This window comes from Grammomys surdaster, unplaced genomic scaffold (genome assembly GCF_004785775.1).
Source record: "Grammomys surdaster isolate TR1022 unplaced genomic scaffold, NIH_TR_1.0 145, whole genome shotgun sequence".
Taxonomy (NCBI): Eukaryota; Metazoa; Chordata; class Mammalia; order Rodentia; family Muridae; genus Grammomys; species Grammomys surdaster.
In genome coordinates, this window is record NW_021604603.1 from 1,953,973 (window position 1) to 1,969,701 (window position 15,729).

The 15,729-nt window shown below is 40.4% G+C and overlaps 1 protein-coding gene across 2 annotated transcripts in view; it reads left to right on the forward strand.

Moving 5' to 3' along the window:
- The first annotated feature begins 3,306 nt into the window (after window positions 1-3,306).
- Rbbp5 (RB binding protein 5, histone lysine methyltransferase complex subunit) overlaps window positions 3,307-15,729 on the forward strand; it is a 28,102-nt gene continuing 15,679 nt past the window's right edge. The window contains exons 1-4 of one of the 2 annotated variants that reach the window (XM_028764669.1): window positions 3,307-3,695; window positions 9,650-9,675; window positions 10,374-10,546; window positions 15,339-15,479. In XM_028764669.1, coding sequence (XP_028620502.1) covers window positions 3,677-3,695; window positions 9,650-9,675; window positions 10,374-10,546; window positions 15,339-15,479 — 359 coding nt within the window. In that variant the 5' untranslated portion in view covers window positions 3,307-3,676. The remainder of the gene's footprint in view (window positions 3,696-9,649; window positions 9,676-10,373; window positions 10,547-15,338; window positions 15,480-15,729) is intronic. The other variant, XM_028764670.1, reaches the window with a different exon arrangement.

The following is a 15,729-nucleotide window of genomic DNA, read 5'->3' on the forward strand; positions in this document are numbered from 1 at the left end:
AGCTGGGGGCACTAAACAAAGATGTTTATCAGTGTGCTCAGCTGTTGCGGGCTGTTGAAAACAGGTCTCTTGTCAGGGTATATGGCCTGAGATGGCTGCTAGGAGTCGGCTCCCAACAGGAATCATAAAACATGTTTTCAACAATTAATTGGAGTTGTAAAGCATAATTAGCATTGGAGGTAGCCATGGTTTGATAGACTGAATTATGGATGGCCACTTCATGCATAATTATGATCACAACAAACTCCTGGGGATTTCTGACAAAGAAATTGGCTTTTACTTACAGAGAAATGTAATAGGCAGAGCAGGGCGGCGGTGTCACACGTCTTCAATCTCAGCACACAGGAGGCAGAGGCAGGTGGTCTGAGTTAGAGACCAGCCTGGTCTATAGAGTGAGTTCCAAGACATGCAAGGTTATAGAGAGATCCTGTCTTGAAAACAAATAACAAAAGTTAGAACAGATTATAGATTTTTGAGATTCTGCAGAATGAATAAGAATAAAAAGGTCAAGCTCCCTGCTTTTCAAAACATTCAATTGTTTCAATTATATGGCAACTACAGAAAACACTTTGAGGAATAATAATGTATGTGTGTATGTGTGTGTATTTGTGTTTGTATGTATATGTTTATGTGTGTTTGTATGTGTATATGTATCTGTGTGTTTGTATGTGTGTCTGTGTAAGTATGTGTGTGTGTCTTTGTGTGTATGTGTGTATTTGTATGTGTATGTATGCATGTGTTTGAGTACTTCCATTGTTTTCCAGAGAACAACATCCAGACCTACCTACATACTTTTCTTCCCTTCTCAATTTTCTTCTCTCTGGGGAATTCAGAACTGTGTTGTAACTGTCCTTTTTCATTTCTTTAACTACAGTAAATCTGTAATTCTTCTGACAATAAACACTGACTGTAGTTGTACATTTTTTTTCTGGGAGAGGCTTTGATCCTTGTCTTGGCCAGTATATTTGACACTACCCCCAGCCCCTCTGCTGTGGTTGTCAACCTTGTCTCTATGCTAGAAGCACATGAGAGCTTTCAAATACACTTATGTTCTCTACGCCAGCTGTCTCAACTTCAGATCTCTTGTTTTGGCAAATAGTAGTATTAATAAGCTCTGGGTATCCCTCACAAAGCAAAGCCCACTAATTATAGTTTTTCTTTTTTTTTTTAATATTTATTTATTTATTTTGTATGTATGAGTACACTGTAGCTGTCTTCAGACACACCAGAAGAGGGTATCAGATCTCATTACAGATGGTTATTAGCCACCATGTGGTTGCTGGGAATTGAACTCAGGACCTCTGGAAGAGTAGTCAGTGCTCTAAACCACAGAGCCATCTCTCCAGCCCCTAATTATAGTTTTTCATCGAAGTAGAATACAATGAATTACAAGGTATACAATGTATTTCATACCAAAACCAAAAAACAAAAAAACAAAACAAACAAACAGAAACCCAAAAATCAAAAACCAAACCAAACCAAACAACAACAAAACACCCCAACCCCTGCTAATTCATTATGAGGGATAATCACACGAGCTCTATCAGTAATTCAGAGATTTTTAAATGCAAAAAATATGCATATATAAAATTGACAAAATACAATACATCTTTAACCTGGACTTCTTTGAAGTCCACGTCTTATCATCTCCGGTCAACTTACCTGCCTTGTACAAGCTGTTTCCTTCTCTATGGCCTATGCACCAGCAAATGGAGCCCCCAAAGTAGAAACATGGCTCAGGTCAGATGTATTACCCCCATTATTTCCCACATTAAAAAAAAATTGCTATTATAATGGCTGCTTCCAACTCCGTCTCCTCATCTCTCTCGAGCTCGCTTTTCTCCTCTCCTGTAGATTGCATTCAGATCATCCTCATCATCCCACAGGTCACTGCAGCAAACTCAGCCAAAGTTTTCACCCCTCACATGAATTCCTACTCAGCAATGTCTTTAAGAGTTAGATTTTTAGGGCTAGACTTACAGGTAGGCTCTGTGGGTAAGGCTTAGTCAGGTTCAATCACCAATACCAGAAGAGCCAAAACCAAACAAACCAAAACAAAACCAAAGCAAACCACCAGCAGCGGCAGCAGCAGTAGCAGCAGCTTCTGCTGCTGCAACTACAAAAACCCCAACCCGTCTAATCTTACTTCCTTCTTCTCTCTCACTCCAGGACCCACTATATAGCCCAGGCTCCTTCCTGAGAGCTGAGATTACATGTATGTGCTACAAGGTTGGGTAGGAAATTTATTTCTTAAACATTAACTTGATCATATTATTCCCTCCTTGAAAATTTTCCAAAATGCATGTTCTATAAAAAAAAAAAATTGGCAAGGGACACCAACAGACTGCCTACAGAAGAGAAAATAAACACATATGCATGGGAAAAGTTTGTCACTATTATTAAATAAGTTGAACAATGTGTTGTTTTCTTTTTCACTTAGCCAGTGGGTACAGTTGAAGAGACTAGATAATAAATCACCTTGAGAAGTGCAGAAATACTTGTATAAATTATTTCTGGTAGTATAATATTTGGATAGCATTTTGGAATAATTGGATACGTGAAGGAGTGAAAGTTGTCCAATATCTCTGAGCTTCAGTTACTGTTATTGGGTCAAACAGCTACAAGAAAGACATATTTAGGAAATAGTAACTGATAAATAATGGCTAATAATTGCTATCACCTGATATTTTATGCGCTTTGTATGCTAACTCATTTAATCCTCATGATTCTCTAGGTAGTATGATTATCACTCTCATTTTACACATAAGGAAAGGATTAATACCCACAAGGATGGTATCAATTAAGAGGACCTCTAGATTACTGTCATTATATCTATACAGGGGAATCTAGCTTGACTTGCCCACATCTACAGTCGGATAAACACTTCCCACTCCAAGCCCATTATTTACCATCAGCTGGTCTTCTAATTGCTCCGTGTACATCAAGTCTGACAGAACTGTGGGGCACTCAATCCATCTCTCTTGACAATTTTCCTGTGCCTTAATCGACGTGTGTACACAGTAATACCGCAGGAAAAAGCCTAACAAATGCTATCGTACCTTTTTCTGTGATGTATGGAATATTTTTAGAGACCTGACATAATCTTCACGGAACTAAGTCAGACACAGAGTAACTATACTACGCATAGCACGGGGAGCCAAGGCAGCACGAGCTCCAACACTCCGGCACAAGGGGCCGACCTTTCCCCCGCTTTCCTGCCTTAGAAAGAATTGCCCGGAACTTTTCTTGCGGAGTCTCAGCCAGCTGCCGGGACAACCAAAGGAGCACACAGCACAGTAAGTATTAGTGGGTTAGTGATATGCCTGAAATTTCTTGCTCAGTTATATGCTCCCGGAGAGAAAAGCTTTACATTCTTGTACTTTTTAGAGTTCCGACTTACTATAAAATTTTTTATACCTCAATAATATTATAATTGGTTGATTACAAGAGCGTTTAATCTTTTTTAAAATTAGGGATAAATGTGGACAGCTACGTAAAACGAACAAGGAAGGCGGGGGGAGGAAAGCGGAAGCCGCGGGGCCTTCTAAGTCCGAAAGTCTCCGGAGCTTGCGACAGGCTCTTCGCGGCGCCCCCCACTTAGACGCGGGGCTTCTGAGCGGGTGGGGGAGAAGGAACTGTTGCGGGTTCGGAGACACGGCGGCCAGCGTCTGCAGGGATGAACCTCGAGTTGCTGGGTGAGGAGGGCTTGGCTGCGTCTTAGCAAACCCTTTGGTACTGGGAAGGAGGGAACCTGGGCGGGAGGGACCACAGGCTGCAACCTTAGGGACACTCTTCTGAGATGATTCATTGAGTACTCGTGATGTGGAGTTGCAGCAGATTCTGTCCGAGAAGAATGCATTACTTTTCTGAAACCGCTTTCAGATCAGTTATGGAGTCATTGAGGCACTTTTTGTCCAAGCTGTGATTTCGAAGATCACAGGTGCTGAAGTAACAGATTAGACAGGACCAGAGTTTTGAAGATGCAGTCTGAGGAAGAGTGACCTAGGGTGGGTCAGTTTTGAAGACCTGTCAGGGGATCCGGTGCCTAGATAGGATAACTCTTACTGGAAACGTGTTATTTAACCAGATTTTGTTTTTTTTAAAGGGCAAGAGTGTTGTGATTCGGCACTAAGTGGAGTAGTTGGCATTTGGAATCCAGTCATCTTGACTGCCAGTTTAAGGTCCTTAACCGTAGGGAGGTGTAGATCCCCCGAAATGTGAACTACACGAGCAGTTGTTTTATTCTCACTATGTTTTAAAATCACTGCCTTCCAACCCCTTATCCACATTGGTCTTTTCTAATGACCTTCCATGAGGTAATGTTTAGCATGGCGATTCTGTTTTCAAGAACTCCTACATGGCTTGGCTGCTACAAAGATAATTTTTAAAGTGTCCTTTGTCTTTATAGTGGCTTTTTGGAGCATGCGTGCATGAAAGACACGAATGAGAAAATTTTTAATCTATTATTTTATGTGTGTGGATGTTTTGTCTGTATGTACAGCTGTTCACCAGTGATGTGCCTGGTGCCCACAGAAGCCAGGAGAGTCAGGTCCCCTGAAACTGGAGTTACAAATGGTTTTGAGCTACAATATGGGTTCTGGGAATCATACCTGGGACTTTTGGAAGAGCAGCTAGTGCTCTTAACCGCTGAACCATCTCTGCAGCCCTTCAGTGAGATCATTTTTCTGCTTTGCCAAAATGTGGATATTGTAATAAAGAGATAACCAAGAGTTCAGATTGGTGCTGTTTATTTTGTGGAGGCTCGTGGATACCAGGTTGGTCAGTTTAGTTTTTAAGGAAGATAGGGCAGATCCATCAACAACTCAGCGGGAGCACTGATTTATAACGTTTTTCTAACAGTAATAATGCACAGTTGAATGTTGAGACAATATAAAACCCGTCTGGAAGACCACAGTGTTTGAGTGACATTTGTGAACTGAAACATGGAAAGAAAAAACATTGAGGAGGCAGGATTTGAGTATACTGGTAATGAGAAAATGAACTACAAAATAATGGTGCTGGGTTAATGAGATGCAAGGATATTTGAAAGGTAGCTTGGATATGTTGGATATAGACCGAGAGCTTAGAGTCTTGACTTATGATCACCATTTGTTTTGGCTTATTGAAACCCTGTGCCTCGGTGTGAATAGGTGGAAGGGAAAAGATGAGAGGGGCAGAAAATTGTCAGGGACAACATCTTTGGGTATTTACCTGGAAGGAAAATGATGAGCAAATAACTATAATTTACCTAACATACGCAGTGCTTTTGTGAGCTAAGCACATTTTCAGGTGCCTTCCATATATTTCCCCAGGTATAGCATCTAGGAGAGGATACAAGTTAGCAGTTCCTTTCATAGACATCAGCTGAGTGTCAAGACAGCACTTGAGTCTGAAAGCTGAGAACAGCCTGCTCCATTTCATCTCTGGGCAGCTTGCACTCCTTAGCAGTCTAAGATGAAAGTGATTTTAGGAGGGTGTGGGAGAAGTAGAGACCAAGAGAGATGATCCGTATTTAGCAGAGGAAAAGAGAAAAGCTAATAGTCCTTTGAAAGAGTTAGCAGTGTGCGTCATGGAGAAAGTTCCTTTGAATGATTCAGAAGGTTCATAAAGGGGAAACTTAGGAATATTTTATATTGACTGATTCAGCAATTAAAAAGAGATCTGGGTCTCCAAAGAGGAAATCTCTTGTAGAAGTGACTGAGTTTTAAAGTGAGAAAGTTAGTGATTGTATATAAGCAGGAAAGAACAGAGGTGATATGATTGTGGGAATAGTTACACAGTGAAGGACATCTGGCCAGATAAAGGAAGCTAAGGATAGACTAGGTTGTGGGATGTGCCACTCAGGTGACTTGTGTAGTTAGACTATTTCTGGCATGGGTGTGTCTGTGGTGTATGCCTATGTTTGTGTGGATGTGTGTGGGTGTTTGTGCACTCAAGAGGCCAGAGAAAGGAGTGATGGATTGACTTTCGTCAGTCTTTGCTCTCCTTCTTTGAGGGCAGAATCTTTTCTATCACCCTGGAGCTCATGCTTCTCAGTTGGACTGGTAGCCAGCAAACCCCTTCCTATCTCTGCCCCCTTTAGTGCTGGGATTATTAGCCTGAGCAGGGCAGTGCTGGACTTCTGTGTGTGCCAGGATCTGAACTTCGGGTTCATGCTTTACAGCAAGTGCTTTTAACCTCTTGAGCCATCTCTCCAGCCCTAGAATTTTTTGAAATGATATTTAATCCTTTTGTTCATTATCTTCTGATATTTCCTGCTCTAATCTATTTTCTTCTTAAAAACTTGTTTTCATGGGCTGTGATGATTAATTCATTTTCAGTAGATTGACTTGTATCATCTGAAAACAATAAGATAATACTGCTTTCTACCCTGGATAAAAAACACAAACAGGAAAAAAGAAACAAATAATTCTGTACAATGCAGAGTTACAATATATGACTACAGTGTGGGGGAGGCATATGAAAGCAGCTATTGTGCTCTGTTGATGGGATTGTTGTAAAATTTGGGGAAGTTTACTGAGATGGAGATGCCAACCCACAAAAAGAGTTGGAGCTTTCTGTGAAGCAAACACTCCTAGGCATGCATGAGGGTATGGCTGAGTACATACATGAATGAATGAGTACAGGAAATGGTGTATTCTACAGCTGGTAATCAGGGCATGGCTAATTTACATTCTGGCACAGGTGCTGATAGTACAAAGACAGAATCCAAAGTGAAAAATACTGGCCAGAGCTAGGCTGAGCTTGCTTTTCAAAGTTATGCTTAAAGAATTTTTTGTTTTTGGTTTTTTTATTTTTTATTTATTTTTTTTTCAGCAAAGGTACAATTATGGGTGAAGTTAGACCTGCAAGTTGTTGGAAAGATTGATCTTGGGAGGCAAGACTAGATCCAAGGCAATGTAACAGTTGTGGTCCTGTTAGAAAGGTGGAATGGTGCATGCTATCTAGACACCTACAAATTGAATTTCTCTGAAAGAAATACTGACAGAACCATCACCTGTTAAAGGCAGCAGAATGGTCTAGATAGACCAGCTATTATGATCTCAAACTGGTATGAAAGGGAGGAAATTGTTGGCAATTAGAAAACAAATAGGACTATTGAAAGAAGCTCCTGACAGCCAAATCTTGAAGTAGATGAAGACTTTACCCCTCATGATGGGAGACGCCTGGACTGCTTGCTCCAAGGCCATTTGAAGCAAGGATCCCACAGGAGAAGACCTGAGGAAGTGCTTGAAGAATCGGATGACATTGCACTAGAAGCTAACTGAACTCAGATTCCAAAAAAGCAGGTACAAAGAGAGTCCATAGTGGAAGGTGGTGATTTGAAGGTAGTAGCACATGGTTTTAAAGACAGAGGGAGGAAAGCTAATGCAATCAAAGCCAAGATCGTAAGAGTAAGGAGACAAGAAAAGGTGTCAGCATTTATGAAACATGGAGAACAAAGAAGTCTTGGGCTGGAAGGGACAACAGTTACTCATTCAGTACTCTGATAAATAACTCATGTGTGCCCGCTGTGAACTGTATAGGGAAAGGCTAACTAGATGGTAAAATTCTTTCTTTTTCTTTGGTTCTATGGCAAATAGACAGTGTTTTGGAACTAGCAGAATAAAATGAATAGGTTGTTGCCAGAAAAGTTCTCATTAGATAAAGAATCTAGGTAGGTTTCTTAGCTCACCTTGCTAATTGTTGTTCACTTCCTTGGTCCCCAAAAGAGCTTGTGAATGATATCACTGTTGATGATCCTTGAGGATTTGAGGAAAGTGGGAACATTAGCTGTGCTGAAAGAGAGATGGAGTACACTTAGATTTTCAGGAAAAAGCGGGTGTGGTTTATAAATCAGAGTAGTTAGTGACCTCCTGGGCAAGATTCTAGGAGTTACATTTTAGGCACAGGCATTGTTTCTGGGTCAGGTCAGGGTCTTGCTTTTTTTTTTTTTTTTTTTTTAAACTGTAGGACTTACCCTTTATGCCTAGCTTTCATCTATAACAATGAAGTATGATAATGCCTGTTAAGTAGTGAGTTGAGAGGATTGACTGAGGTAAAATGTAGAATTTGTAGTCGCCCACACTGGCTGAAACTCTACAGCTCAGGCTACTCTCAGACTCAGTCCTGCCTGTCTCCCAAGTGCTGGGATGATGTAAAGATGCTCATAACCATGCCTTTCTTAACAATTTTACAATTTTTGTTTTGTGACGAAACATCTTACGTGTAAATGGTGCGTGTTCCTGTTTGTGTGTGTACAGGTACACATTCTGTTTACTGTGTATATAGAGACCAGAGGTTGATATTGGGTGTCTTCCCCTTCCATTTTTGACATGGGATCTGCCACTGAATCTGGAGGTCTCTGATTGGCTAGAGGGTCGGCCAGTAGCAGGCATCTATCTGCCAGTCCAGTTCCCCTGTATACACACCAGGCCTTTTACCCTTTACATGGATTTTGAGACTCTGAACTCCAGATGATTATAAAAACTTACATTAAAAATGTATGTATGTGTGGGGTAGGGCGTTGGAAAGATGGCTCAGTGGTTAAGAGCACTGACTGCTCTTCAAGAAGTCCTGAATTCAATTCCCAGCAACCACATGGTGGCTCACAACCATCTGAAGTGGGATCCAGTGCCCTCTTTTGGTGTGTCTGAAGACAGCTACAGTATGCTTACATACATTAAATAAATAAATAAATAAATAAATAAATAAATAAATGTGGGTGTGTGGGGGGGTGCATGTGGAGGTCAAGGAACAACTTGTGGGTGCTGGTTTTCTCTTACTTTATGGGTCCTGGGGAATCAAACTCAGGGCTGCAGGCTTGACTCTCAGCCCCTTTACCTACTGAGCCATCTTACTGGCCCTGATTTTTGTTTTTTATGTTTGAATGAGTATGCATTTTGTCTACTTCTCAATCATGTGAATGTAATCTATTGATTGGGAAAGAAACACCAGCTATGTTAGTAAATGAAAGAAGCAAGTCACTTTGTAATGTCTGTAGTGTTTTCCTTTTCAGGTGGTGGTCTCAGTGTTACCCTGCAAGCACTTTAGCCACTGAGACACCTCTCCAGCCCCAGCTCTGCACATCTCTGTAACACATGTTCTACTTTAGTCACTTTAAAAACGATATTCAAGAACACTTTTCTGGATACAGTTCAGCATTTGCATCCATTCCCTTCTTTCATAATTGTATGTGCTAGTAAGGACTGGCTGGGGGTTTTTGTCAAGTAGGACTATGACAAGAAAATAGGGTAGACTTTGAGGACAGTTGGTGAGTCTGCATTCTAGTGGCCGAGTGTTCTGAACTCACAGTTTTATAGTTCTAATGCTTGAGATCTAAAGGCTTATGGCTGCAAAACTCAGAGCCAGAGGCTTCTTGTTGAGGTCCTTAAGCAGATGCTTATGGTAGGCTCACCTTGTCAGCACACAGCTCCTGTTATTGTATTACAGCCTCAGAAACACTGTACTGCACGCTTAGGAAATGACAGAAGTAAAAGGCAAATGCCATCTGCCTGTGGTGATGAGTAGTGTGACCCCATGGAGCCCCTAAGCATGTGTCAGCCTCCCACCCACACTTGGCCAGTGCTGCTGTGTGCTGTTGATGGGCTGTGTGGACCTTTGTTTGTGACTTATGTTTCATCTCCTTTCTTTCTTTGCCTTGTTGCAGAGTCCTTTGGGCAGAACTATCCAGAGGTGAGTTTAGTTTTGTTGTTATATGTGAGAAATGGTGACTGCCTTTTATTTGTTTGGTGACAAATAATTAAATCTCTCATACACATATTGCTATGGTAAAAATGGAGTATAACTTTGAGGTAATGTACAAGTTTGGCTGGAAATCTCACAGTACTTTTTTAAATCTTGAGGTTCACGTTTCTTTAAATAAAAGGAAAAAATATTCACAACTTAAACAGAAGGACTTTTTAAACAAACAGTACCATCATCTGTGCAGGAACTTTTTTGTGAGTGCTTTACAAGTTTTGATAAGTGTGTTTACATAGTAATAATGATCACTGTAGTTGTATACCTGTAAGATTTCCTGTGCTTCATTGTGGTTATTTTTTAAGACTTGGCACTGATGTAAAATAATGTAATTTTCTTAATGTCAGAAACACAGGCTATTTCATAGCTTTTATAATTTCCTGTAATCAAAGAACTCTTCTAGTAACTTCTATAATACTCTGCCCATTGACCGCAAAGTACAGAGGTCCATTATTATACCCATTTAAGTAAGAGATTGATCATGACTGTTTCCAAAAGTTTTTGCTCGCTTTTATAATTATTCGTTCCTTTTAGCCAATTTAAAAGTGTATGAACACTTACAGAAATCATTCTATATGTATTGTCCTTTATGACCAAGACCCCTTCTGTATATTTCTTTATTTGTCTTATAGGAAGCTGATGGAACTTTGGATTGCATCAGCATGGCCCTGACTTGCACCTTTAACAGGTGGGGCACACTGCTTGCTGTTGGCTGTAACGATGGCCGAATTGTTATTTGGGATTTCTTGACAAGAGGCATTGCTAAAATAATTAGTGCACACATCCATCCAGTCTGTTCTTTGTGGTAAGAAATTTTGATTTGATTTGATTTGATTTTACTTGATTTGATTTACGTGTGTGTGTGTGTGTGTGTGTGTGATGTTGGAGATTCAGCCCAGGATCATATACATTCTTGGTAAACATTTTACTAATGAATTACATAAATACCTTTAGCCCCATGCTTCTTTCCCTTTTTTTCTTTTTTATGTGCATGTGTGTAGGTATGTTGGCATGTGTGTGGCCTCATGTCTGTGTGTATGGATGCCTGTGTGCTTGGGACCCCAGTGTTAATTGCAGGTGTTGCCCTTAGAACTGGTGGGAAAGGTACCCCACTTTTTCTGTGTATATACTTGAACTTAGACCCCCATGCTTAAACCCTTAGTTTATTTCTACTATCATTTGTCCCCAGAGTCTAGAATCTAGGAATAAATGCCTCATCTCTGATACAAGTGATTATCATCAATATTTCTGAACCCTCCTTTTATGCCAGGCATTGGCTTAAGAACTTTATTTATATATATATATATACTCTAATTCTCTCAATAGTCCTTTATAAGTAAAGACTTTATCTTTCCTGTCATAAATGGGGAATTGAAGCCCAGAAAAGCCAAATACTTCCCTAAGATCACTCAGCTAGAAGGTAGTAATGTCTAGGCTTGAGCAGAAGTGTGATTTGTGAGCTTCTATTCTTCTTATATTGCCTGCTAAATTCTTCAATAACAAGCATTTTTTCATCCCACAGTTGGGCTAATATTCCTTTATGTTTGTTCTATATTTCTTTTCTCTGATTCCTGCCTTCTTTTAGGGCTTTGTATTGATTGACTTAAAGTGTTCCTTTGTGTACCTTCTAGTGGTTACTAGATACAATGTTACATACCTGATTTACCACAATACCCCAGGGTTGACTTTGCAACAGTTCAGATGAAGTACAGTGCCCTTACCTTCTTTCCTTCTGTTGCCTCCCTTGTCTAAAATATAATTAGTTCACACATTTCCTCTACATACACTGTAATTGGCACAAGACAAACCAAACTAATAGTTGATGTTTCTATCTTTTTCTTTCTGTTTAGAGACCTTGGTTTAGCCTCTGTTGTTTTTTTAGACAGTCTGTCTACATAACCCTGTCTGTCCTGGAACTCATTATGTAGACTGGTTTTCAACTCATAGAGATCCTCCTGTCTCTCTGCCTCAGGAGTATTGGGATTAAAGGCATATGCCACCATGCCTGACTCTTGATCTCTGTAGTTTTTTAATGAGAAATTGTCTTTATGTCATGGTTTTATCTATAGATGGGGTGTCATTTTCCTATTACCACTTGTTTTATTTTGTTTTGTTTTTCTAGACAGAGTTTCTCTGTAACCCTGGCTGTCTTGAAACTCACTCTGTAGACCAGGCTGCCCTCAAACTCAGAGATCTGCCTGCCTCTGCCTCTTGAGTGCTGGGATTAAAGGCGTGCACTACCACTATCCAGCCCTAGTGCTACTTTTAAGATTTAAGATTGAGAACGTTTCTACATTCAACATAATTTGTGTTTTGGAATTTTTTATTTTTATTTTATTTTTGATGTTATAGTTAAATCATTTACCCCTTCCCATTCTTCCTTCCAAACCCTTCCATGTATCGCTTTCCCTTGCTCTCTTTAAAATTCATAGCCTCTTTTTTTAAAAAAATATTTGTACATGTATGTAAGTATATGTGTATATATGTGTATATATACATATGTATATGTATATATTCCTAAATATGTAAATACAACCTGCTCAATCGATGTAATGTTACTTGAATGTATTTGTTTTCAGGGCTGACCACTTAGTATGTGATAACCATTTATTGTGCTGTTTCCTAAGGAGGATTTTTGTTCTCAGCATCCTTTAGTTGCCTGTAGTCCATTGTCTGTAGTTGAGGCGTTGCCAGCCTTTCCCATTCACATTAGCATGCCTATTGTTGTCTTTATTCAGTCCCTGTTAGGTATTATGTTGCTGAAAACTTTCTGGGTGTAGCTTCTGAAATTCCTAGGAGACACAGTATCACAGCAAACTCCCTGTTCCTTTGGTTCTTAAAATGTTTCTACCCCATTTTCCACAATGTGCCCATAGCCCTGGGTGCAGGAGTTATGTTGTAGATGGATCAGTTAGGCCTGGGCTCCACAACTTTGCATTTTGATTGGTTGCAGTTTTCTGTTAATAGTCTCCATATGTTGCAAAGAGAAGTTTCCTTGATGAGAGTCGAGTACTACACTTAACTGTGGGTATAAAGATAAATATTTAGAATGTCGGTGGTGGTTATGTTGGTTTAGTAAAGAGGCAATTGTATGTTCTCATCCAAGATCTGTGACTTCTCTATTTCTGGGTAGTTGGCTAGGTTTCCAGAACCAGGCATGATTTCCTTCTTGTTGACCAAGCTTTAGTCCAGTTAGAGAGCTGTTGGTTACTCCCAAGATATGCATGCCACTATAGAGTTATCAGCCATGCTGGTTGTTATTGTGGTTCATGGTTGCCATAGCTAGGAGGGACTATTGGCTAATTCCCTCCTTCGGAAGCTTACATGGTGCTTTCTGGTATTGTGAGAACCAATCCTAAGTGAGGAGGTTTTCAAATCAGTTCTAACTATGGACAGATCTCTGTGCATTATGTCTGAAGTGCATGGCCTTTTTACCAGTAGGGACTTGCTTCCATCTCTGGGGGTAACCAAGGACAATAGCAATGGCCTATAATGTTTTGGGAGTCTTGTGGACAGCCCTGAGCAGCAACTCAAAGGAGAGTTTCTCACGACTGCTGTTGATGGTCTGTGTGCTCACTGGCCTTAAACTTGTTATGGATGACTTCAAACTTCTCATCTAATCCTCCTTTATCTCCGGAGTGCTGAGATTACAAGTGTGTTCTCCTGTCCCAATACTAGGAATGGAACCTAGGGCTTCTTGCATGCTAAGCAATAGCTCTACCAACTAAGATATGTCCTTAGCTCCTGGAATGGTTTCCTTGGCTTATATTGTTTGATTTTAGTCACCTGTTTCAGACAGTAGGTTTTATGTTTTGTTATATTTAGAGAAATGTAGCTTTTATTTCTTCAAATACTTCAAAGGTACAATCTATTCTTTGTAGGACTCAGGTATCAGATTATTTCTTGTCTCTGGGATCCCTGAGACTGTGTCCCTCCCACTCACTTAACTGTTTTTAATCTCTTATTCAAATTGAGTAATTTTTATTCTTTCAGTTTACTGTTTCTTATCTTTCTCCAGCTCCATTGACTGCTGGATTCCTCAATTGAACTTTTACTTTGAGTTGTTATATTTTCAGTTCCAGGGTTCCCTTCTTAAGTTTTTTTTTCTTTACACCTTTGCATAAGCTGCTGGTAGGGTTGGAAGTGGAGACTCCGTGGGTCCTGCTGACATCCTATTTGAGAAGGACAAGAAGGCCCTGATTTTTCCTTCCATTTGGCCTCCAGGCACTGTGGTAGTGAGTGCTCACTAAGGAAACCATCTCCACTCAGTTGTCTGTGGCAGCACCTGGATGCTTCCTTAGAGCTGGGTCAGGTATAAGTCTAGCTGTCTCTTGGTGCTGGCGAGGACAGAGTAGATGCCGGGTTTTCTGTGGGGTTTGACTGGAGTGGAGTATTTTTTTTTTTTTAACATTCACATAGATTCTCTCTCTTGCTGCCCCCTTGACTCTCCTTTCCTGATCCTTCACCTTGGGAGAGCAGGGTCTTCTTGGGTGGGGAAAAGAGGAGGATTATGTGTAACCATTGGCATTATCCAGGCGTTAGCTTCTTCAGCCAGTCCGGGATATGTGAGGCCAGCAGAAACTTCAGGAACTTAAGTCTACCTTCTTTTAAAATTGTATTTATTTACATCCAAAAGGCTATCCCCTCTCCCAGTAACCACTCATAAGAGTGCCTTCCTCCACTCCCCTCCCCTTCTCCTCTGAGGGTGCACCCTGCCCTCCACAGTATCCCCCAATCCTGGCACATCAAGTCTCTGCAGGATTAGGCACATCCTCTCCCACTAAGGAAAGATAAGTCCGCCCTATTGGAGAACAGGATACCAAGTTAGGCTCCAGCTTTAGGGAGAGCCTCTCTCTGCTCTAGTTGTTGAGGCCACATGAAGAGTCATTCCACCTTTCAGTCTTTAACAGGATGTCTAGTGTGCTTAATGTGGCTGCATTTAATAATTATTTGTTTCTTAATTTCCATTCTTTTTGCCTTTGAAATAGTCTCTGTAGCCCAGGCTGTCTTGGAACTCAGGCTCCTCCTTCCCCCACCTCTTGAGTACTGGGATTGTAGGGTAGAAGTCTAGCTGTCGAGACCTTGCTGGCGATGATAGTTTGTCTTTTTTTGTGTTGTTGGTGCTGTGGTCCTGGAAGTTGAGATGCTCTTCAGTTCTGAAGTCCTCCTCAAACCCTTTTTGTGTTTCATGGTCTTAAAAGTCAACTGATTTGGGAACTTTAACAAGATGTTCATCTGTTATTTCATGGTGCTAACTGTAGTGTTATTTTGAAGTAGTAATATTACTGTATGTAAAGATAGTACAAGAGCCAGGCATGATAGTACCTGAAATCCCAGCACTTGGAAAATAAAGGCAGGAGAATCATGAGTTCCCGATCATTCTGGGTATGTACTAAGACTTTGTCTCAGGAAAGGGACAAAAATAAAAAAGAAAGTCATGGAAATGTTTGTTGATTAGTTAAGAAAGTTTGTTTTAGATTTGATTGTATTTTTAAAAATGTTGACCTGTGCATTTAGGTCAACATATTATCCATAGTAATGGTATGAATACTTTACCTTATACCATGTGCTAAATCCACCTCTGTTTTTTCCCCTAGTTGGAGTCGAGATGGTCATAAACTCGTGAGTGCTTCTACAGATAACATAGTGTCACAGTGGGATGTTCTTTCAGGAGATTGCGACCAGAGGTTTCGATTCCCTTCACCCATCTTAAAAGTCCAATATCATCCTCGAGATCAGTATGTTTAAGATATTCCTTTCCTAGGGCGGGGTCTCATTTCTGAGTGGATTAGCTCTGGGCTATGATACCTTCAGATTAAGGTTTTAAGAGGCAAACACAACACCTTCTCAAGCAATATAAAGTCATCTTCTGTCTAGGTTGGGTCTACTGAATGTATTGTAAGGAGATTGTAATTGATCATTAGTAAGACTTTGGAAATGACCAAAGGTAGGAATAATGTATAAGGGGCCCTGGCCCCTTCATTCATT